General features: G+C 45.6%; 1 protein-coding gene across 1 annotated transcript; it reads right to left on the minus strand.

Annotated features, from left to right (window-relative positions):
• Positions 1-836: 836 nt before the first annotated feature.
• On the minus strand, positions 837-22,694 carry ercc6 (excision repair cross-complementation group 6). The gene is made up of 22 exons (XM_047029544.1): positions 22,254-22,694; positions 21,673-21,861; positions 21,256-21,484; positions 19,699-19,819; positions 18,872-18,986; positions 17,339-18,083; positions 15,954-16,085; positions 15,262-15,420; positions 13,940-14,075; positions 12,389-12,559; positions 11,005-11,181; positions 7,272-7,388; positions 6,617-6,712; positions 4,619-4,837; positions 4,034-4,144; positions 3,472-3,591; positions 3,287-3,381; positions 2,936-3,081; positions 2,209-2,826; positions 1,849-2,017; positions 1,558-1,636; positions 837-1,319 (listed from the first exon to the last, which is right to left on the minus strand). Exons 2-22 carry the CDS (start codon positions 21,845-21,847, stop codon positions 870-872), a joined length of 4,380 nt encoding a protein of 1,459 aa, XP_046885500.1. The 5' UTR covers positions 21,848-21,861; positions 22,254-22,694; the 3' UTR covers positions 837-869.
• Positions 22,695-24,312: the final 1,618 nt, after the last annotated feature.

Raw genomic sequence — 24,312 nt, forward strand, 5'->3', positions numbered from 1 at the left:
CAGCCCTGCTTATGATAAGAGAAGTGTCCCCCAAAGCTGAGTTGTCAAAGTGATGGATTGATACAGGACGCTGTATGATAAGACCCAACTGTGTTTCTGTACGTTAGAATAGTATTATCTAACATAACCTCATTCTGACAAAAATGATCAATATGAGTCCTACACAGGCCTACAACTTTATCAGACAACTCTTGACCTGAGCGCATGGCTGTGTCAGAGTCACAAAAGCTACTGGCTGGGGGTGGGGGTAAAGGAAGGAGAAAGAAAACCAATAACTATTTATTTTCAATGAAATATTTATTCCATCATTACAAAAGGTACAAATACATTTATTTGCTGTTCCTTCCATCTCCTGGAACTGGGCATCTACATTTCTATACAACTACTGGCTAAAGAGGTAGCACTTTTATTTGTCCTTTCAGAAACTTTGGAAATTACTTTGAAATACTTCAAATGTTTTTGTTTTGTGTTAAGATGTTTGGAAAAGGTGCAACCAGGCTTGGAGAATGAGACACAATTTGAGAACAAATACATGTTTGTACAAAAATATAACAGAATTCAGACAGCAATAATAATTTCACAGTATAGCAACATCAATATGAGGCAGACTACAGTAGTATCGTGAGCAGATACAGAAAAAGTAATGTTTAAATTATGTTAAACATTATTCTGTTCAATGGAAAAATCCCATTTAACTGCAGCAATAGTGTTCAAGTAGATCCCAGGAACAAAAACCATTATTACATAAACAAGTGATATATCAGTGTTATATAAAGACCAAATCTAGCAATTCAACTATTGTTCTGTCCTGTCCTTGTCTCTACTACCCCCACCCCCCCCCCCCCCCACACCCTTTACTCCTCCCCTCCTCAGCGGTAGTTCTCCTTCAGCCTCCAGGTGCCCTCCTGTCCGGGTGTCCTGTGGAAGTCACAGATGTTGCGTAAAAGCTCTCTGAACACGGGGGTCTGCTGCTGGGTCAGCCTGGGGGTGAAGTACTCCAGGACCTCCTGGGTGCTGGCTTGCCCGTCCACAGTGGCCTGGAAGGCCACAAAGTTACGCAGGTCCACCAGCAGCTCGTCGTGCTCCGTGGGGGGAGCGGGGGTGGCGCTGCGTGCACCCCCTTCATCCCCCCCTCCCTCCTCCTCACCACCCCCATCTCCCTCTTGGCAGGCGGGCAGACTGAGGTGGTTGCGGGCCTTCATCTTGGCCAGCAAGGAGGATGAGGAGAGGGGGGAGGAGGTAGACTCTCCACTCTCCCCACTGAAGAGGGAGCCTGGAGTGGTCTTTCTGAGGATGGACTTCTTTATGATGGCAGCATCCTGTATGAGGGGAGAGACATAGATTAGATGGAGACAGTGTGGCAGAAAAGCAGAAAGGATAAGAGAGAAAGGGAGGGAGCGAAACAGAGAGAAAGTGAGAGGAAGATTTAAAGACAGAAAAGAGAGAGGAACAGATAAGACAAAGGGGGAGAGAGTAAGGTTTGAGCAAGAGAATATGGAACACATTGAAGGTGCAGGCCAGCAGAAGGTAGAGGTGTAGCAAGTGAAGGGGTGTTACCTTGCACTTGTCAGGAGCTGGAGCAGCTACAGCAGTATGCTCAGACAGGAGAGAGTTTTTCTTCTGACCAAAACGCTTCCTGCAAGAGAGAGCCCCCACACAGACACACACTTTACCATAATGCAAATTAAACATCTGAATGAATTGTTATGTGCGTATGTGTCTGGAGTTGAGGTACTTTCCGTGTGTGTGTGTAAATCAAATGTTATACATGTGTGCGTGCGTGCCTGCATGTGTGCTTGCTAGTCTGTAAATGACATGCCTTGCACCCGTGTGTGTGTGTGTGTGTACCTGGCAGGTGGTGGAGGAGGTCTGTTGTAAGGCAGCCTGCACTGTTGCCGTGACACCTTGAGGGCCCTGAGAGCGTCCCTGGCCACCCTGTTAGCCTCCGCCTCCACTAGGACAAAGTCTGGGTTGGATGCCTCCATGATCGAGTCATGCTGCATCACACTGTGGATGCCTGGGGGGGATGGATATGTGGGAAGGGGGGGACAGTAGTGATGGTGGGGCAAGATGGAGATGAGAAAGGGATGATGGAAAAGGGGAGAGACCGATGGGAGAGAAGGAAGAAAGAGGGGATACACTTAGGACATTATGAGCACTCTGTTGCTAGAAGCTTCTTAACATTTTGTGTTGCGCGCGTAAACGCACCTGACTTCCTGAACAGCTTAGCCAGGACGTAGTCATCACTCTTCCTCTGGTCCTTTGTCACCGCCTGTTCCTCCTCCTCCTTCTGGAAGGTTCTCCTCTTCACCAGATGAGGGATGCGGTGACCTTCGAACTTGGCATCCCGCTGGCGCCTGTGCTTCCCATGTCTGCGTCCGTCAGAGTCGGCCTGGTCACAGTGCTTCCTCTTCTCTCTGCGCTTCTGAGAGCTGACAAGGGTGTGGTCCCTGGGTCTCTGTTTATCCCTGAGTGTGTGTGTGTCAGGACTAGCACCATGGTCTAAGCCTGTATGTTTTGGTCCATGTTTCTGCGCCAGGTCCGGATGTGCGTGTGCGTGCTGTGTGTGTTGTCCATCCGTTGACATAGCCCCATTCTGATTGGGGCTTTGGCTGTCAATCAACCTTTTTGTTTGGTTCTGAGAGTCAATACTATGGAGACGGGTGGAACCGTCTTCAGGAATGTGGTTGGCAGAGGAGTGTTTGCTCCTAGTAGATGCAGCAAAGTGACTGGCTGGAGAACTTTTGAGAGCATGGCTGGAGTGGTTGGACTTGTGTGAGGATGACCTCACAGGCTTCTTTGGAGCTTGAACATCGGAACCCGTACCTGCACAGGGGAGTCCATCAGATGCACTTCTGACTACTTTCTATATGCACTATTTGCATGTTACTCTGGTGTTGGCCCTGCTAATAAAGGTGAGTTAGAGGTGTCTCACCTGCGAAGATGGCGCTGGTCTCTGTTCCCTGTGACCCGTCTGGGTTAGACAAGGTGAAGAGCTCATAGATGTCGTTAGACTTGAAGAATCGCCTCTGTTTGGGATCCTTTAGGACCCGATTGGTCAGGAACTGTTTGAAGATTTGCCTGACGGAAAAGGAGAAAAAGCAAAGTGTTGGAGCAGGTTATCCCCTCTCTCTTCTTTCTTCTCCACTCCCTCCTTTCTCCTCTTCCTCCTTTCCTTTCCTGCTCCTCCTTCTTACCTGAGGAAGATAGTAGATATGATCGTTCTCTCCATTATTATATCCCTCCTCCTCATTTCCTCTCCCTCCTCCTCTCCCCCATCCCTCACCTGTGGTAGATCTTTTCCTCGATGGTCCCAGCAGTAAGCAGTCTGTAGACAGTCACCTGCAGCTTCTGACCAATCCTCCACGCACGCTCTCTAGCCTACACACACACACAAACTCAGTTAAGAAGACCTGTCTCTGCATGTGTGTCTTTGTGCGTCTTTGTGAGTATGTATGTGTGTGTGCCTACCTGGGTGTCGGTGCTGGGGTTCCAGTCAGGATCATAGATGATGACTCTGTTAGCTCCAGTCAGGTTGACGCCCAGCCCCCCCACTCTAGTGGTCAACAGGAAGACAAAAATCGACTTGTCCTGGAGGAGAAGAGAGAAGGATGACGAGAGTTTAGAGGAAGGGGGATGAAACAGGAGAAACAAGAAAAAGGAGAGGCGAGACAAGACAAGGAACATGGGATGAATAAAATCTATCTTTAACTGTTAGAAAATGAAATGGTTTCAGAAGCCCTTTCAACAGAGAATTTCCATAACATTGTTTGTGTGGCACCCCTTCTTAAAAGTTATTTTAGTTCAAGTTTGACTGACTTGGTTGACAGAGACAGATGGACAGGTATGGAGAGAGGAGGGGTAAGAGAGAAAGGGAGAGACAGACATACAGAGAAAGGAGGGTAGAAAGGGAGACATATCAACAGAAAGACTGGTACTGAGAAAGGAGGGGAAAGGAGAAGGGAGAGAGAGAGGGACAGAAATGTAGAGACAGACAAGGACGGAGAGAGGGAGAAAGAGAGGAGGAGGTCACCTGGTTGTATCGGGCGATGAGAGGCTGTCGGGACGCTATTGTGGTGGTACCATCCATCTTCAGGTAGGTGTAGCTGTTCTTTCTTAGGAACACCTCCAAAATCTCCAACATCTGGACAGTAGAAAGACAGAGGGAGGGAGAGATGGAAATGGGAGGGAGGGAAAAATGAATAGGTGAGAAAAAGAGAGAGAGAGGAGCCTGGGGTCGTGGATTATGTCTAACAGGATTAGAGCAGATTAATATTACATGGACAAAGATACATAGACTGCGTGGCTCTCAGGTTCCCCTCCATCTCTAATCTCATTGGTATTGACTAGACAGCTGGGCCTAGACACACCGTCTCATCTGTCTCTCTCTCCCTTTCCTCGCTTTTCCCTTCTGTCTCTTTCTCTGCTCCCTTTGATTCTCTCAATAAGACTCTTTTTGTCATTCAGACTCAGCATTTTTCAGTGTGTTTGAGGTATTCCAGTAGCTAATGGAAACATTCATAAATGCAGTATGTGTGTTCGTGTGTGGGGTCATTTGTGTGAGTATGGGTGTGTTTGTGCATTTGTACATGAGTGGGTCTGTGTGTGTGTTCCCGACCTGTCTGGACTGGGTGAAGAGCAGCACACGGTGGCCCTGTTTGAACCACAGCCTGAGGAGAGACTCCACCACCATCAGTTTGCCCGAGCGTTTCCAGTAGCCAAAGTGCTCCTCTTCCTTCATCTGGTCTTCCGGAATGTTCCTCAGCATACATGGGCCTCCGGAGAACAGATCTGGGTGGTTACAGATCTTACGCATGGCGATGAGGCCCGAGAATACCTGTGCAACAAAGTCACACAGCTTAATGTACCACAATACAACATCACCACAGCACGCAGTTGCAAAGTAAAGTCACACAATGCAGCTAGCTACATTAAAACACCACCAGAACACACAGTCACAAGATAACACAATCACTTTGTAACCCAACACAACCAGAACACCAAGACACGTAACACCACAGTGCCACAACACAGTAACACACCACAGTCAGAACACAGTCACAACACACAATCATACTGTAACACAACACTCCACGTAACATAAAACCACATTTTATAGTATGATGTGCTGGCTGTGTTTCAGATGTTATGCATCTACCCATTGATATTTAGTTTTGATAGAGAAAAATGACAATTCTCTTGTCAAATAGATCAAACGTTTTACTGTACATAGATCCGTTCATATCAAGTTACCTATCTTGCTACTGGATTCTGAGGTTGCTCAAAACTCAAGACTTCCCTCAGCAACTGTCTAAGAGAGGATTACCAAGAGATGGAGAAAACAGTCCTTTACTTTAGACGCTAACATGCTGCAGTCTGCATGGCTGTAGTGACGTTAAACAAACACATTTGCTTCAGTGGGTATTAATGAGCGGCCTTTGTATAACTGCATCTGTGAGGAAGGTAAAGGTTGTGTTGTGCTTCTGCTGAAGGCTCAGTGGTCACTGCATTAGTAATGGGGGTTAATGGACTAAGAGTGACCGTTCAAGCTGTGTGTACGTGTGTGTGTGTGTGTCAGCAAGCAGAGAGGTGTGTGCGTAACAGAGAGGAAGAGAAACTGATTAAGTGGGTGCGTGCGGCCATTTGGACCAGTGGTGATGAATGCGGTGAAGGGATAGAGAGCTTCTTCTGGGTTAATGCGAGAGGACATGGGAACTACAGCTCCTTATCCACACACACACTCACGCGCACACACACACACACCTTACTGAGAGATAATTAAAGGTAGGTAAGTAAATTAGCAATTTATGTCTTTAGGTGATTGGAACCTAGCTGTAGTAAACAAGCTCAATTTAATAATGGCTCCTGACAGAGTGAAAAAGAAAAAAGAGATAAAAGAGATAGGTGAAGGGGGGATAGAAGGGTAGATGATAGCCTCTGTTTAATAATGAATGTTATGCAGTGTTCCAGGAAGTCCACTACTGACCTCGCCATCTTCTCAGAGAGCTTTCTGACCTCACTTGAAGATCCAGGTCACTCTCTGGCACAAGGCCGTAGGACAGTTACTGTCCTGGTCTTACCCACCAGTAGGATAGTTACTGTCCTACCTACTGTACTAGTCTTAGAGTGCAGCCAGTCTGGTTTGTTATGTTTTGGAAACTGCAAAGGCAGCTTGGGTCCAAGACGGATTCGAGAGACCGCATATAGAGTGCGGCTAGTCTGGGTTGTTATATGTTTTGGAGACTGCAAAGGCAGCTCGGGTCCAAGAAGGACTCGAGACACCGCAAAGACTACGGCATATGTGCTTTTGATTCCCGCAAAGACTGCGGCTTGTATTTTGCCTTGTTACATTTAAATGTTTAATTTATAGATTTTGTATTACTTGTATCACTTGTATTATTGTTTTTATTATTATTGTTTTTATTGATTTTATGTAAAGCAAATTGAGATGCAATTCTTGTATGAAATAAGCTATATAAATAAAGTCTTACTATTATTACCAACCAGCATAAATTACTATACCACCTACTGCACTAGTCAAACCCACTAGCAGGAGTTACTGAACTACCTACTGTACTGGTAGAGATGTTCTACTGTAAGTCAAGGAGACAGTCACCTGCATATCTCCATTCAGCATCTGGTAGACTTCTTTGGAGTCCAGGAAGTTCTGATACACGTGGCGCTGGTCCTCGGTCAGCCTGCAGAACAGAACCTAGAACACACACACACACAAGCAAGCGCAAGCACACACATACACAGCACCATCCGGGTATTGAGAACAGAGCATGTTCTTTAAAAGCCCTTAAATGAAATAAGAATGTGTGACAACTAGTGGAGATTAGCTATCTGCTTCAGCTGGACAGTACTCTGGGAAACAGTTAATGAGCTGGCAAAAGCAACTGACTTGGTTAGTCAGTCAACTAACCAACAAACCAGCATCAGCCATCTTGTCAACCAAAGTCAACTAATCAACTAGTCAGCTACACATCCAGCCAGTCAACCAAACAGCTCACCAGCCAGTCAGTCAACAAAAGCTAAGCAGTGAGTGAGTTAGCTTTATTTCTAGGCAGTCAACAAAGCTACTAAAGTTATCTAAACAGTCTGTCTGTCTGTCTGTCCATCCAGCCAGTCAGATAGCTGTTAAGCCAGCTAGCCAGGCAGTTTAACATGGTTTAAAGCAAATAATAGAACTGAAAAAAACGGGGGCTAGGCGAGGTGGACACAGTACAGCCTCATGATATGAAATATGCAAAAGAGGAAGAGAAGCGCACCTGTTCGTTCTTGTCGGGCAGGTTGAGGTTTGCCTTGACGTCTGCCTTCATGCGTCTGAGCAGGTAAGGGTTAATGGTGTCCCTCAGAACGCACGCACACTTGTAGGCTGTCTGGACCTGGGTGCCAACAACAACAAGGAATCACAATAACATAACAACAAACAAACAACAGAACAACACAAAGGCGCTGACCTGACCATCTGTCCATTGTTCTGACACCTGTCAGTCAGCAGTTACCCCCGGGGCAAGTTTGTCGATTAATCTCTCTCTCCTCCTCCCTCCATCCCACCATTCTCGCTCCGTCTCAGCAGAGTAAGTCATTAAAGATTGATCAGAGTGTAGTTGTTCTCAAGGGACAGAGATAGAGAGACATGGAGGACGGAGAGATGGTCTCTCTTTCATCACTGATGCTGGTTTGATTCGGCCCACACAGCAGGGGTGTAGAAGGGTTGGTGTCACCCAACCTGAGTTAGGGGGGGTCTCTAGATGGTACGCCCCAGAGCCCTGTCAGTGAGTTAGCTCTCTGATGGTCGTCTATGGTGGCTTCAACTGCCGTTTAAACTTCCTGGAACTGCTTCTGTCACCAGGCCACATTGCCCCTTTTTTGAACATTCTATCAGGAAACGATCATTCTTTAGTGGTTGATTATCACACTCCATAAACCACACATACGGGTGCACACATGTACCAGGGCTCGCAAATTGCTGGCCCAACGTCCCGGGGCCACCAAAATGCATCACCGACCAGCGGGCTATCTGAAATAGCGTAATCAAATTCCTACCATGATTGGTTATTTTAAGGAAAAATACAATCGTGGACGTTTTTGATCATGTTGAATCCATGTGCTAAAACACACATCATCATATACTCTGAGAAATATATTAGAGCAACATTTACTTGCCTCAAACAACTCTGGTATTATTATTGCATTTATTGCCACACTAAGAAGTGAATGATTCCATGAGAAAATGAACACAGTCAGGATTTTATTTGTGCTTCATGTATAAAACCGTCAAATTCCATGTTAAATTCATTTTGGGCTACCAAAATCTGAAGAGTGCATGCCTACCAAAGATTCATAAAATTTTGCGAGCCCTGTGTATGCTGTCTACACACACATAGACAGACACACACACACAGGTTGACCTAAGTCAGGGCTGAAAGCTGTTCATCCCCCCAGCCCCTAGGATCAAAGAGTAAACCTGCAGAGGGTCAACACAGCTGGGGGGGGGGGGGGGGGGGGGGGGGGTAATAACACACTAGTAATACAGCCCTCTTGAGAACACTGGGCAGGAGGAGGGGGGGGGCTACTGGGGCATCCTGTGATCTATTAGGAAGATGCTGAGTGGATTCACAGGAGGGGGTGGGGGGCGGGGGGGTACATACATATGCTTCAGTAATGGATCCCACAGGCACTTTGTGGACACACGCGTGCCAAATTCCTATCTAACACAGCATCGTCTTTGGGCATCCTCCTGGCATGCACTGCCAGGGGAGAGACAGGGGAAGAGAGGAAAAGATAGAGTCAAAGAAAGACAGACAGAAAGGAAAGAGAGAGGTGGAAAAAAGAATGAGAGATTTAATAGTAAAATAGAGAGTAAGAGAGAAAGAGTAAAAGAGAGAGGGAGCACAAGAGGTAAAAAGGGCAAGAGGATAAGACTGCTCAGCTTATCTCTCTTCAGCCATTTAATAACATCAATAATTAGTAAAGGTTTTTATTATCGACAGTGGAAGCTGAATCGATAGCCATCTTAAATAATTAACTCTATACAGTCAGTCAGTGGGTTATTAATGACTGGAGACTAATGACACGGCGAGAAACTACTTCTCTCTCTTCTCTGATTCTTTCCTCTCCCTCTGCTTCTTTCCCCTCTCTTTCACACAGGTTTTCCCTTCTCTCTTACTACTCTCTTGCTTTATCCATCCCTCTTCTCTCCTTCCCAGGGTCCATACCCACAACTCTGAGTATGATAGATCACATTAATCATACCTGCAAACTCAGACGGACTGAAAAAGGTGACACACTATTTTTAATTATGTGTTCGTTTTCATTTAGCTCATATCTTACAACAAGATATACAAAACAAATCAGATAACAAAACTAATGCAGTGGAGGATAGCCTAGTTCAAGGTGAAGGATTTTGGCAAGGCTAATAACACAATTTGCTGATCTTACGTTAGCTGACAAGCCGACTTGCCGACAAGCTTGCTTTCCATTATAATGTTAAACATGTCAACAACAACGTTCACCATAAATGGCCTCTGCCTGGTAGTGGTAGCGTGAAAAGTTGAATTCACCCGGGGGAAAGCTGCAGCCAAGGAAAGCTGCAGCCAAGGAAAGCTGCAGCCAGGGGCTTTTCAAAGAAGACGCTGCCGTTATCTTGATTGTGATTGGCCGGCCAAATGACTCATGTGACATATCACCAAAGATGTTTAATTGTGAAGACGACCGCAATAGGTTTTTGAAACACCCGTTTATGGGAAATTGTACCCCCCCCCCCCCCCAAATACAAACTCTTCAGATCTTCACGATTCACGTGGATGACATTTTCCCATTCAAAACGGCGATTTTCGCCGAAAAGCGACAAGTTTGCAGGTATGATTAATGTAGTGTGTGTGTGTCTGAGGGCGAGAGTGTGTGTGTGTGTGTGCCTGACAATGTGTGTGTGTGTGTGCCTTACAGTCTTAGGCATTCGAAAGCTCTCGATTCCATTCAATTTCTGCATTTATTTATTTGGATGTCATTATACTGTATCATACAAATTGCGTGACAATGTCAATTTTGCCAAACTAGAAGACACAGGTTCTACCTTGCGTCAAGCAGCCATCTGCCCAGTCCACCATAAAAGTGGACAATACCACTCTTAAAAACATTGATCACTTCCCCTACTTCGGCAGATTTCTTTCCTCAAAAGCTGACATTGACTCTGAGGTCCACCATCGTCTGGGCTGTGCGAGAGTAGCCCACACCAGACTCGAGAAAAGAGTTTGAAAAGACTGAAACAAAGATCTTCACAAAGACTCTGAGGACCAGCTGGTAGGCCATCAGCATTCTGGAGAAGGTCAACATGACCGGTATCACCCCCGCGATAATTCAGCACCAACTCTGATGGACAGGCCATGTCTGTCGCATGTCCAACACACGGAACTGTTCCAACACATCTTTAGCCTCGACGGTGCTGGCATCAGAAGGGGAGGATCTGCCATTGTTTATAAGTTATCTAACTAAAAAGGCAGGCTCTATTATCTCGAGAACCGTGCTCTGTAAGTAGAAATTTGCTAGGTGCATTAGTCAGGATCCAAGGACGTGCAGTGTCAACTGTTAAGTGTTGCACTTACACACATCTGTGTTGTTTGGATGAGCGGTTCACAACAAATACATTTAATCGTATTTGTCGCCATGTTGAGCACAAAGCGATAGAGACGTGGATCTCGCGAGAAATGAATGTAGACAGATGTTTGCTTCTAAATGGCACTGCAGTCGTTAGGTTACTTTTAGTGCATTTGGTAAATTGAGTACATTTGCTTAGTAGAACTCTGTAACATCTGCAGAAGTTGAGAGGGAACTACAAATAATGTTCAGCGTTGTTTCGCAAGTCTGCTAAAAAGTTGAGCCTGGGTTAAAAGATCAATCTTGGGATTTTAAGGTTTATACTGGACTGTTCAACTGAAGGTCGTATTCCACCTGAAAATTGACACTGTCACCCAACCCTATGTGTGTTTGCATGCGTACCTGCACAGGTGAGGCATTACTGTAGCCCCCCATGGTGATGGGTACAGAGAACTGCTCCATGAAGATTGGCAGCGTGCCCAGCTTTCCAGGGAAGACAAAGTCAAACAGGGACCAGAGTTCCTTCAGGTTGTTCTGCATGGGGGAGCCGGACAGGATGTACCTGTGGGGAGTACGGAACTGTGGGGGGAGGGGGGGAGGAATAGACAGAGAGGGAAAGCAGTTAAGTTCAACTGACTTACTGCACATTGTTTCCTCGCCAGCCTCCCCGGCTACAAAAGCAGAGCCAAGGCAGAACACAGGAGAGAGGGGACGACCGGTGAAGGGTGAGAACCGGATTCTGGCATACAAAGTGTCTCATAACCTAAAGCACAGGTGTCAAACTCAAGGCCCGCGGGCCAAATGTGGCGGAAGCTTAATGGGCTATTGAAATAAGTCTACGCTGCTTTACAGCGTGCATTGACCATAAACGACGTCTCTCACCATGCATTTCGATTGTGTTACGGCAAAGTGACAACATCCCGCCTCTAGAAAGCAGTGTATGCACATCAGTGTTAAACGCAAAGTTTAACTGGGTAAAGGCGAGCATGGTTTGAAGGACAGCACTCCAATGCAGCCGGTTCTGCGAACGTACCCCATGTGCATTTTCAGCCAAGGTCCTCGGGCATTCAACCCAAGTTGGTATCGCTCTCGAACTTGGTTAGAGTACTCAGCCAAGCTAGCATGTTTCTGCTTCCCTTGTCGACAATTTGGAGCCAGAAATGATGAAGACATCACGTTCATTAGACAAGGTTTTACCAATTGGAAAACGGCAATGTTTATTTTACATAAAGCTCAAAAAGCTATTCTGCGTTCAAATGAAGGGCAAAAAAAGTTTTGCTCTTGCGCTATGCACGCTTGCATTTTGTCACCAAACACTGAGAAAAATGTGCACATTTATCCTACAAGAAAAACAGCAGATTGTCCGAGAATTAAAAGCCGGACTTCAATTGCAGCATAATAGGCCCTATGTTCACAAAAGCTACAACAAAAACACCATGTTTTTACATCGTTACTGACGTTACATCGTAGTTACAACTGGCCCTTTGACGGCAACCATAATGCTGATGTGGCCCTCGGTAAAAACGAGTTTGACACCCCTGACCTAAAGTGTTCTGCCTTGTGTCATCTGAAATTCATCCTGACTCAGAGAACTGGGAACAACAGAAAGACAAAAGCCACGCTAGTTTTATTTTCTCTGGAGCTTTTCAATTTTTTCTGCCTTTTACATTAAAACTCGATCACGTGCTCAACTTGCTCCCTGTGTCTGACTCCTCGGATCGTCCCGCACTACATTTACGGGTCTCAGTGAGATTGTCATAGTGTGTGTGTGTGTGTGTGTGTGTACCTGCTTGACAGCAGTGGTGACCCCAGCATTGGGGTTGCGTATCTTGTGTCCCTCATCCAGGATGACGTAGTGCCAGTTGTGGCGCTGCAGTCTGTCTTGCATCATCCGCACAGCTGAGTAGGAAGTGATGAGGACGCCGTGACACTCTGCGATCTCTGGGATCAGCTTCTCCTGCACATGCACACACAGACACATGCACGCACACATTCATACAGACGCAAAAACACACACACAAAACCACAAACATAAGAAGCATTAGTGGTAACTGGCAACTTCAGAGCACAGTAACATTTGTTAACCAGTGGATGTTAAATCTCCCTTTCACGAACACAGACCATATTACAGTTCTTTTCGATTTCTTAGATGCTTTGGTCAAAACTGAAACAACGTTTTCAAAACTCTTCACACAGTCTGCATTAGCAACATGCAGGTGGGCCAAACAGTTACTCTCCTCCAAACTCAATTAAACCACTTTATACACGTACAAAAATTATTCAGTATTTTATCATAGAACAAAAATAACACCTTTTCAAATTGACTACAAAAGTCTGTACAAGAAAGAGTCAGAAATGCAGCAATTTGCTTCAGTTTCCTTTATTTATTTTTTATACACCTTCTTATTGTATGTAATTTACAGAATTTAGAAAAAAAAAAAAAATCTTCAATTTTATATTTATCAATGTGAATAATGTCTCTTTTTTCCCCACTAACCTGTCTTCCTTGATCCATGTTTCTAAATTGTGAATCATTCCAAAGCTGTCCCCTTTTGTCTGTTTGATTATGAGACAAAAAACTGCGGAAATTGCAATCAGCTGTGTTTCAAATGATTCAAAAGTGTTAAATTATTAATACAATAAAGTAAAAATATCGATTTCTTATATATTTTAATCTAGTTACTGCAGAAATGCACAACATTGCCAATTATTAGAGAGTTTTGAAAACAGTGTGTTAGCATTTGAAAAATGTGCTGCAAATAAATTGTGTTTTGCAGTTAGTAGAGTATGAATGAGAAACGAGTTCATGGATTTTGGAGAATGTGGTCATTGAATGCATTGTGTGAAAGAAATGAAAAATGATTCTGAGTTTGGTTCACGTACACTTCTGTTTTGCTGACTGTGAAGACTTTGGAAAATGTAGCTTTAGTTATGACCAATGCATCTAAGCAATCAAAAAAAACTAATGCAGTATTCACCCTTTCACAAACACAGACCATATTCATTCCATATTCATCCTTTCACAAATACACACCATACTAATGCAGTATTCACCCTTTCATAGGAAGGGACAAACACTCAGAGCCAGCTGACATGATCAGCACCCTGCATGCACACATTTGGTCCCTAGCGACTGGCAATTAAAAGTGTGTGTGTAGAGGGGAGGGAAGTCTATGTGCCAACATTGCACAAACAGATCTCTGGTGCCCCCCAGAGGAGGCCCATCATCTCTTTTAGGAAAACCCCTCACTCACACACACAACAAAAACACAAACGCCAGCTAATTAATCACCATGCCAGAGACAGGGGTGGGGGCACTGGGTAGGGCAATACACACCTTGTTGCTGGTGAAGGAGCCGGTGTCGTGCAGGACAGCCACCCGGAAAGGGGGCCACCAGGTATGGAACTCCCTGACCCACTGGTGCATGACCGTAGCTGGGCACACGATGACAGTAGGACCCAGGCCCGTGTACCTGGGACACACAAGGTCAACTCCATTTAACACCTTCACGTAAACTGTAGACATGGACAGGTGTAGCAACAACACACACATACTGTACATTCTGTAGACACAAATATGTGCAGCTACAACACACACACACTAAGGCCGAATCCCGATACTCTGTCATACCCCTTAACCCTAGCCCTTAGTTTACCCCTAGCCTTTATGTCTCGAAACTGAGGGGTAAAGGCTACAAGGCTGTACAATACCACAGGGTTACATAAACAAACACCCATTTCCCTCTACTCTCTAATACCGCCCTCCCTCGGCCACCCAGACGGAGTCCTGTTCAGCCCAATTTGTCCACCAGGCCTCAGGTAGTCTCTGACAGTAATCCTTCTGGAAAATATTTAACGATTAAAGAGTGTGATATTGAGTCAGAACCTCTGTTCTTTCAAAACTGTCCGAAGAGTCTTTAGGCTACTTAAGAAAATACTATGAACATTTGTGTGCGTGTGTCTTAAACTGCTTTGAGAGCATTTGCCCAGAATCACTCACAGCATTAATATGGTGATTTGAAGCTTTGCTGGTGAAAGCTATTGATACTTGCCTATAATTGAGTCTAAAAACAATCAATTTGTGGATGTTGACTGCAGACAGAGTATTGACCATCCCCCTGAGTGTGTGTGTGTGTTTTCAAAACAAGAAGGCCCTGGCCCTAACACGTGTTTACTGCTGGGTTTCATGTACAATCTCCTCTATCCTCCCCTTTGATGTGTCCTTTCAGACACACACTCATACATCTCTCCCTCTCCCTCCCCCTCTTATGCGCACAAACACACACACACACACACTCTCTTAGACACACACACACTTGCCCTGGGTGTGGGCGGAGACTGTGTGTCTGTGTTGTATGAATATTTGATCAGGGTGATTTCTGCTGGAGAGTTTTTGTCTGAATTATTAAACATGTTTCAATTAGACTCATCAGACTCGTCTCACTTTTACTGCAGACATCACAGGGAAACACTAACTTGACACACAGTGTGTGTGTCTGTGCGAGTGTCATGTGTATGCATTGGTTTCTGTGTGTTTGTTTCTGTGTGTTTCTGTGTATGACTGTGTGTGTGTGCATGTGTACGAGACTGTGTGTGTAGCTGTGTTTGTTTCTGTGTGTGTTTGCGCATGTGTGTCTGTGTGTGAAAGAGTGTGTGTACCTGTAGTTGCACCCTCGTGTTCTGAGCTTGCTATAGCTCAGCGCGGCGAGGAAAACGATGGCCTGGATGGTTTTACCCAATCCCATCTCATCACCCAGAATCCCTCCAGCCTGCTGACAGTGCAGCTCCCACATCCAACGCACACCTGTCTGCTGGTACCTGAAACACACGCACACAAATATGAACACACACACAAACATCTGCTGCTCTAGGATGTTCATCCAAACACCAAAGCCCCTCCCTCCACGCCAATCCCTCCCTCTACCTGCCTCCCTCCCTCATCTCAATCCCACTTCCTCCACCCCCCTATCTCCTTTTTACAGTGTGTTGTGATGAATTAATCATAAAGCCATTATCACTATTGATTCGATGTAAAGGGCCTTAAGTGGTGTGGGAGTGGCATACAGCGCAGTACAGGACAAACACACACACACACACACATACATACACAGAAACTCACACACACCTGGAATCCTTAAGAAAATCAACCATCCTATTGTGCTACAGTGCAAAGGTAGCACTGTTATCTGACCAGATATGCATGATTTATGACTTATTCACAACACTAACCTTGTAGGTGAATGGGAAACATTAATGGGTCTAAATAAAGTTTTGTACACGTTCCTTCAGCTCGGAAAACTTTGTGTTTATGATTATGACTGGAGTGTGTGTGTGTGGTGTGTGTTGCTTACTTGAAGAGTTTTTTCCAGAGAAAACCAGGTACTTTGAACCCCTCATCAAACTCTGCATCACTGTCATCCTCCTCCTCCTCTCCTCTCTCTCTCCTCTCCTCCCTCTCTCTTAACCGCTGCCTCTTCCATTTCCTGTACAAAAACACAACACAATCAGTACACACAACTGGCAGACCAGGACTACACAGATAGAACAGCTATAAACGAGTAGATTTGCTCTAGTTTGGTAGCCTTGTAAAGTAACTATAGACTGGTAGAGAAGTAGACTGGTAGAGCAGCTATTGACTGGTAGACTGGAATAGTGACTACAGACTGGTAGAGCGGTCAACAGGTTTAGCTTTAGAGCGGTAGACAGGTGGAACAGCCATCGACTGGTAGACTGGAAGAGTAGCTATAGACTGCTGAGTTACAGACTGGTAGAGCAGCTTTAGACTAGTCGAGGGGAAGAGTAACTATAGACAGGTTGAGTGCTCTCTGAGAGCAGTTGGAGATATAGGGCAGATTGTGTTTGATAGGAGTGGGATCTAAGAGCAGTTTTAATGGAGAGGGGTAGAGAGGGCAGTTAGAAACAACGTCGTCACACAGCAAATGAAGATTGATACAGACAATTAGTCGTGTGAGCTCCCAGGAAAGGTGTGGAGAGGAACGGATAAGAATCCATCTTCATTTGGGGCCGGTCCTGTCACCCTGTGCTGAAACTAGTCCTCCGGAAGGCCTGAGAGACCACTGCCTCTAATTAAGTCAAGACTAAGCATTGGTTCAGTTAATTACGCTTTTCGGCCCACCTCCCCCTGCCCCTCCCCTGTTTCTACACACACACACACACACACACACACACACACACACACACACACACACACACACACACACACACACACACACACACACACACACACACACACACACACACACACACACACACACACACACACACACACACACACACACACACCTCTCTCTCTGTCCCTATCCACCATCCACCTCCACTTATTGTCCTCTCCCCTCAACATTCTCTCTTCTCATAGAGTCTTCTCCATCTTCTCAGTCTCAGTCTTTTTCTTCTCTTTTACTTCTCATTCACAGACTTAACCTGCAATTCACAGACTTAACCCCCCCCCCCCCCATTACCGCCCGTTCTCTCTCGACACACTTCTGTCTGTCCCCTTTCTCCCTCTCATTCCCCAGCCCAGTGCTGGGCTGTTGATCAGAGAAATTGCCTAGTCAGGACTAAAAGTTACCAATGAGTACTAGAAAAATAAGAACAGAAAGAGACAGACAAAGACAAAGAGAGAGGGACAGATGCAGAGAAGGCCAAACAGAGAGAGGGACAGGCATACAGCTGGACAGGCAGAAAGCGAGATGGTAGAGAGAAGCCAGTATGTTACCGTATCCTCTGTTTGTAGAACTCTATATCGCCGTCATCTTTGAATTTCTTCTCCTGTCCCTTTTTTCCATTTTCCTCCTCTTCCTCGGAGCTGCTGGGGCAATACTCCTCCTCGCTCTCCTCCTTCTTATTCTTCCCCTTCTTCGTCCCTTTTCCATCGCTCTTTGTCCTGTAGGGCTTCAGGCTGTACCCCTCCTCATCCTCCCCTCCCCAACCTTCCTCCGCGGCCTCCCTTTCCTCTTTCTCAAGGTCCATCCCCTCATCACTGGGCAGGTACTCAGACCCCTCGCTGTCCGTCTCCTCTCCTCCGACACGCTGCTTCCTCCTGGGCTTGGGCGCCTGGGGCTCCCCCTTGGCCCTGGCCTTAGGTTGGGCCCTTAAGGCACTTCTCTGGAGCTTGCGAATGCGGTTCTGAAGCTTGTCCTTTAGCGAAGAGGAAGAGGAGGACACTGACTGCCCGCTGCTCTTCCTCCCATCGCCCTCAACTGCCATCTTCTTTCTCTTCAGAGGTGTGTGTCTCTTCCTCTTCTCTTCTCTTCCTCTTCCGGCCAGCTGAGCTTGGTCAGCCAGGTAGAGGTCGAACCCGGTGTTCTCGGACAGCATCAGCTTCCTGGGTTCCTTCTTCTTCTCCTCCTTTGGAGGGATCCTGGTCCCGAACGGGGTCATGTGACCGGTCCGGATAAGCTCCTCCCACTCGGTCTCCTGGGAGGGCATCAGCATGCTTCCCAGGGTGGAGGGGCCTGGCTCTGGATGGACAAGCAAGCACACACACACACACACACACAGCAGGTTTACTCTAAATTCACTACTTGAAACCCAGGTATTTGGGCTCCATCACAACTAGATTATGTCAGCCTCATGCTTACCCAACAACACAGTGGCAAACACCCACACACAAGTCACTGCTACGACTTCTTTTAAAATAAACCCATGCTTGTCTATGTACACACACACACTTCTATGTACACATACTTCTATGTACACAGACCCGCACTTCTATGTATATGTAACAGACGTGTTATTGCAAGTTCCGTCAGAGGTATATGGGCCACTGTCCGCTCCAAACGGGAGTCGAACTCACCACCTCTGACTTCCCAAGCGCCACCACTACCAACTACGCCAACAAAAAGCTAGCCATTCGTTGATGCGGGTGGCCTGTTACATACTTAAGGAGTGAGTTTCACCACACACAGGCTATATTCACCCCTCAAACTCACTCCGGCCGGCTAGCTGATGCAAACCTAGTGATCCGGGTCACGGCACCAGTGTAACAGACGTGGTCTTGCAAGTTCCGTCAGAGGTATACGGGCCACTGTCCGCTCCGAACGGGAGTCGAACTCACCACCTCTGACTTCCCAAGCGCCACCACTACCAACTACGCCAACGAGCTAGCCATTCGTTGACGCGGGTGGCCTGTTAAATACTTGAGGAGTGAGTTTCACCACACACCGGCTACATATACACACGCCCTTTTATGTACACACACACTTCTATGTACACAGACACACTTCTATGTACACAAACACACTGTCACCTTCCTCCCCATCGTCCTCAGCCAGTAGCTCAGTCTCCACCCGGAGGGCATCCTCTCCTCCCAGCACCGCCTGCAGCCTCCGCTGCTTGGCCCTGATCTTCCTCAGCTGCTTCTCCTAGAGCGGGGAAGACGTGTTCTCTTCATCATCATCATCATCATCATATCATGGTCATTACCATCAATATTATCACTACCAACATCATTATCATTACCACTATCATCATCGACATCATTATCTTCACCATCGCTGTTATTGACATCCGCCTTACAGTATCTCTGTAACAACTATTTATCTACAAAGACAGGGCTTGAAATTTACTTTTTTACTTGGTGGCACTGGTGCTCCCAACATTTTTATTTAGGAGCACCCAACAAATATTAAGGAACAGCACAAATACAATTTTGATGTTATAGATTTATTTTGCGCGCTAGTTAGCTCACGTGACAATGGGGCGTAGTGACAAGTAGTGACTGACAGCTACTATTTACCAATTAAAAATCTGCGAACAAGTTTAGAACTAAAATATGATGTTTAATTGGTTATGTAACGGTGGACCGGTCACCGTATCAGCTCATAGCAGGCACGTGTATTGGCTAATTTGCGAGCATTTTGTAAAGAAAATAAAACAGGTTGCACCATAACGATTATTTGCCCTAGCACAAATGCTCCCAAATATATTTGAGGTCGCACAGACACCATTTCTGGAGCATATGCAACCAAAATGGTTGCAATTTGATCGCTGCATATATAGACGATAACGTTGACAAGACATTTATTTAACCACCACTTTTATTATCAGTCTATAACTATGTGATTCTCCTCTGACCTTGTTCTCTTTCTGGCGTCTGACGGACTCCACCTTCCTGCTGATGTCCTTGCTGGAGGCAGAGAAGGGAGTCAGCTGGTCTATGATCTTGTTGATGTGCTTTAGAGCAGCAGTGCATGACCTGAGAAACACACACCAGGCAGCAAGAGAGGCAGAAGTTATGAGCATGTTATAAACCACATCTAACCTTGTTATAACCATGTACCGTAAGGATATTGATTTAATCCATGCATTAAATAGATTAACTTTAAACATGTAAAGTGAAGCCTAAGCTTTATGAGACCTCTGAGTGTCCATCTCAACACTGCTTTGTTCCTACTGTCAGCATCACCCACCAGCCCCAGACTCGTGTCCAGGGGCGTATTCTCGAAAGCGGGTTTAGTGAAAACCCTGAGTTGGATTACCCTAAAATGAGGCAAACTCTGGGTTTTCCGTTCAAGAAAGAGAGGTAACGAAAACTTTTGGTAAGTGTCCATGATAACTTACTCTGTGAATCTAACCTACTAGCTATCAGGTTTTCCACAACAAACTCTGCATTTCTACCTATCCCCTCCCACTTTCTGAGCCTGATACAGTTGACAGATATGGGGTGTCCTTTCCTGGTTCAGCCTACCGATCTCGAACACAATTTAATTTGCTTAGTTATACTTCGGGAGGATTGTAAAATCGCGATTCAATGTGCTTTAATTCCCTGATGAATACCTAAGTTAACGTTTCCCGTCACACTTGTGACTCGTGATTTATTTTATCAACATTGTCCGCCCTTACATAGGGTGACCAGATTTTAGTTTGTGAAAAAGAGGACACTTCGTTGCGGCGGCGGCGGGGGGGGGGGGGGGCAGAGTAGGTAAGGGAGATACCCTTTCCAAAACTTGTAAGGGCGTAATAACTACTTTGTGAAAGACCCAGAGAAACAAAAATATCCGACGAGGCAAAATCCTGGACAATTTTGGAATCCTTGCCGAATGCATTTTTTTAGGTCTCGAAAAGAGGACATGTCTAGGTAAAAGGTCAGGACGTCTGGTCACCCTACCCTACATCGCTAATGTTACACACCGTGGACGGCACTCAGAATCCACAAAATGCCTTTTGGCACTGAAATAAAAACAAATCATTGAAATTTAATTTAGTCTTCTTCATTGCATCTGCTAGAATGACTAAATGTAAATGTAAACACGTATTAACACTGAAGTGTGGTGAAGTAAGACAACTTTTTTTGTTGTGAAGTGCCATGGTGAATCCTAGTATCAGAGCTCCATTGATGTTGGTTTTCAATAGTCCTCATGCCCACGCTTAACTCAGAGTGGACATACTCTGAGTTAAATTAAATTTAAATAAACTTTTCTGGAACCGTAAAGTCGGAGTTTCCCATTTTAGGGTAAATCAACTCAGAGTTCAGGGTTAGATTCACAGTTTGTTGAACCCGCTTTCTGGGATACCCCCTATTTCAAGTTCAAGCCTCAGTTCTCAGCCCCCAAGCCTCCACCCTCAGGCCCTTTGTCCATCCTCTTCAGCCACATGGCCTCCACCCTCAGCCTCCCACCTTCTCCTCCTCACCTGACATCATCCAGGACTGACTGGTACTCCTTCTCGGCCTCTGCCTTGGCTGCAGCCTGGCCAGCCTCCTGGATGGCCTGGTCCACTTGCTGCAGCACGCCCTGTTCCAGAACATCCTGGTCGTACACCGCCACGCCAAGGCCCTGCAGTTCCGCAGCCCCAGAACTGGCACTTGCCGCCTGGATACACTGACGGTTAATCTGGAGCAGGGCCTTGGATCTTTTACAACCTGAGGAACAAAGAAAGAGGGTTTACACACTGATTGAGATCATAAACAATTAATAGAAAATAAACAGTACTATTTAATAATGCCACTCTCATAGTATTGTTTGTTAAACATTTATTATGTAGGGTGTCATTTTTCCACAGTGGCATCAGAACCAGATGTCTAGCTAGCCCTTCATACCAGAAACATACCACTGCTGCGATCGCTCGGTCCAGTGTCGTTTGGGCAGGTTTCTGAAGGCTCAGAATCCCCGCTGGTCCCCTGGATGGAGACCTGGGCAGCCCCATCCTCCTTTGCATCTCCCCGGGTGAATGCAGCGCTGTATTTGGATGGGGGCACCTGATCCTCGCTACCATCTATGGGCATGCTAGCTAGTATAGCTAGTAACGCGACAGTTTGACATACAGACACACAAAAGACAAATCACGTGTATAAACGAATATAAACGTTAAGTATTACACAGGCGTCATTGGAAATGATAGCTTGCATTGCTTGAGACTATGTAGGCTATGATTGTGTATGTTTGACTGTCTGTAGCTATCTGGGATAGCAGTAGCATCATGCTAACTCTCAAGCCACCGTTGGTCATTGTGCTAATAAAGCTCTCTAGCGTGCTAGCTAATAATTGATTCTGACACAAATGTAACAGAAAACTAAGTTTTTGTCACGAGTTGACAGTGGCATAGCAACACCAGCAAAGCTTCACAAACAGTTCCCACACTTGTCATTTGTATCTCTGATATACAGTAATACTACGTGGCAAGATGCTTACCAAAATCTCAGTTACAAAACATGTCAGGACAGACTCCATCCATTTCTGTACTACCGTGTTTCGGAGACAACCAAAGAAGACAGACGCGGTCTACTCTGCACAGTGTTTGCATGGCTCCTTCTAGTGGAACCAATGTGTAAATACATTGCGCAGTTACAGTTTTTTCCTATTGCTCACACACTTTTTGCAGAATTTGGCTCGTTATGTCAAAACTCTACACACAAGCCAATCAGATAGCACTTGGAAATTAACAACTCACATCTATGCCCAATGAAACGCTGCAACACTCCTTTCTAAAAAATTAAATTCTTGCAACAAAACCATACACACAAGCACCATTTGAATTACTCTTTCATATCACCAGCAATTAAGCAGCAACACACTGGCTGTGTCTACTACCGCGCACTTGTGCACTTCGAGCACTGACTTTCAGTGCTTGGGCGATTCACTCACAAAACCAGAATAATTCAGTCCACTGAAAGTACCAGGATGGCGCACTGCAAACGGTCCAAAAAAAACGGGCGCCATCTTGGCTACGTAGCGGAAAAGGAGGAACCCTTTCGGCAGCTTTTTCCACGTAAGTGGAGAAGCGCGCTCATTTAGGCAGGTTTTGCGGGTGTGGCAAGCAGATTTGCGTCCGTCACTTCCACCAAGTGTTTTACGTAGCAGTGTTCCATTTGAGACAGCACTTATCAGCGACAGAGTGCACTGAATATGTAAGTGCACTGTTTTGCAGGGCACTGTATTGCAGTGTACTTCATAAAGTGCACGGTAGTAGACACAGCCACTGATGGGCAGGGACGTGCACAGGCTATGGCTAAGGTTGCCCGGGCAAATGCCCGTTAGCCCTCCTCGAGTCAAAGTGCCCCTCCGAGGAAAATAAATAAATAATAGTGTATTTAAACAGCTGCAGAATTTCATGTAGACAAGAGATGTGTCTACTACCGCGCACTTGTGCACTTCGAGTACTGACTTTCAGTGCTTAGGGCGCTTCACTCACAAAACCAGAAGAATTCAGTGCACTGAAAGTACCCGGATGGCGCACTGCAAACGGTCCAAAAAAACAGTGGCGGTTTATCAATCCACATTTTTTTCCGTTCTTGTGTTCTTGCAAACTCGTTTGACGTCATCTTTTATTGCCCAAGTACGGTTCCAATCCAAAGAACACAAGTCAAGAACGCCAAAAATACCCGGAAATGTTCCTGATCCGCCCCTTTTATCGAGGATGCATCGGATGGTGACTTGACCAGCGAGAACGCTTCTGATTTCCCAGAAGTCATTGCAAGATGTCAAGCGAGGCGGACAAACCTCCCAACTGTAATTTTTTAATTTTCATATTTCAGCTAAACGGTACGTGTAAATCAGCATCTGAATTAAAATGTGACGAGAAAATAAGCAGTACAGTCGCTGAAAATGTTCTTATTTTATTGATGAAACGACTAATTTGTAAATTTGCTCCTACTTGTCGATAACCTAGCATCTCAGTTCAATGCAGACATTAGGCACTGTAAGTTAGCAAGGGCTCCAGAAAACGTAAAATTACAGGTAGACGGACCATTTTTTAGCTTTGTTATCAAGTCTTTGTAGTTAGTCAGTGTTATCATAATGCTGCGAGTCCAGGAAAACCCTAACCATCTCAATGCGCTTCTGATTTCCCAGAAGTCATTGCAAGATTGCAGCCATTGGCTGTTTATCAATCCGAAAAACGCTGAGAACGCAAGTTTCCCAGGATATAATTTTTTGTCTAGTAATTTGAATTCTGAAATCGAAAGGGGAGGCAAAAAAAATACACACCACTGGGTGTTAGATTTTTTTTAAAGTCGCCTTTCTGTTCTAAAAAGCCTTTGAAAATGGCATTGATGTCATACACATCGTACGACCAGAGATACTGCTTGACGGCAAGCTCTGGTTACTTCCACTTTACTCTCGAGGCATCGACAACACAGCTGACAGGTTAGGCTCTCACTGTCAATACACATGCTAGAAAAGGTTTTGGCTTGCTAATGTTGTTGCTAATGTTGCTAATGCTCTGACATTCTGGTTCTGCTTCGGATGCCAT

The sequence above is a fragment of the Hypomesus transpacificus genome, chromosome 11, assembly GCF_021917145.1.
Source record: "Hypomesus transpacificus isolate Combined female chromosome 11, fHypTra1, whole genome shotgun sequence".
Classification (NCBI taxonomy): Eukaryota; Metazoa; Chordata; class Actinopteri; order Osmeriformes; family Osmeridae; genus Hypomesus; species Hypomesus transpacificus.

What these genes read in the sequence shown, in the direction of transcription:
- ercc6 (XM_047029544.1), bottom strand. Translation starts at nt 21,847, where the DNA reads ATGCCCATAGATGGTAGCGAGGATCAGGTGCCCCCATCCAAATACAGC. An exon ending in TCAGTCCTGGATGATGTCAG is followed by an intron (nt 19,820 to 21,255) that starts GTGAGGAGGAGA and finishes TGTGTTTCTCAG; the next exon opens with GTCATGCACTGCTGCTCTAA. An exon ending in TCACCACTGCTGTCAAGCAG is followed by an intron (nt 11,182 to 12,388) that starts GTACACACACAC and finishes CTCCCCCCACAG; the next exon opens with TTCCGTACTCCCCACAGGTA.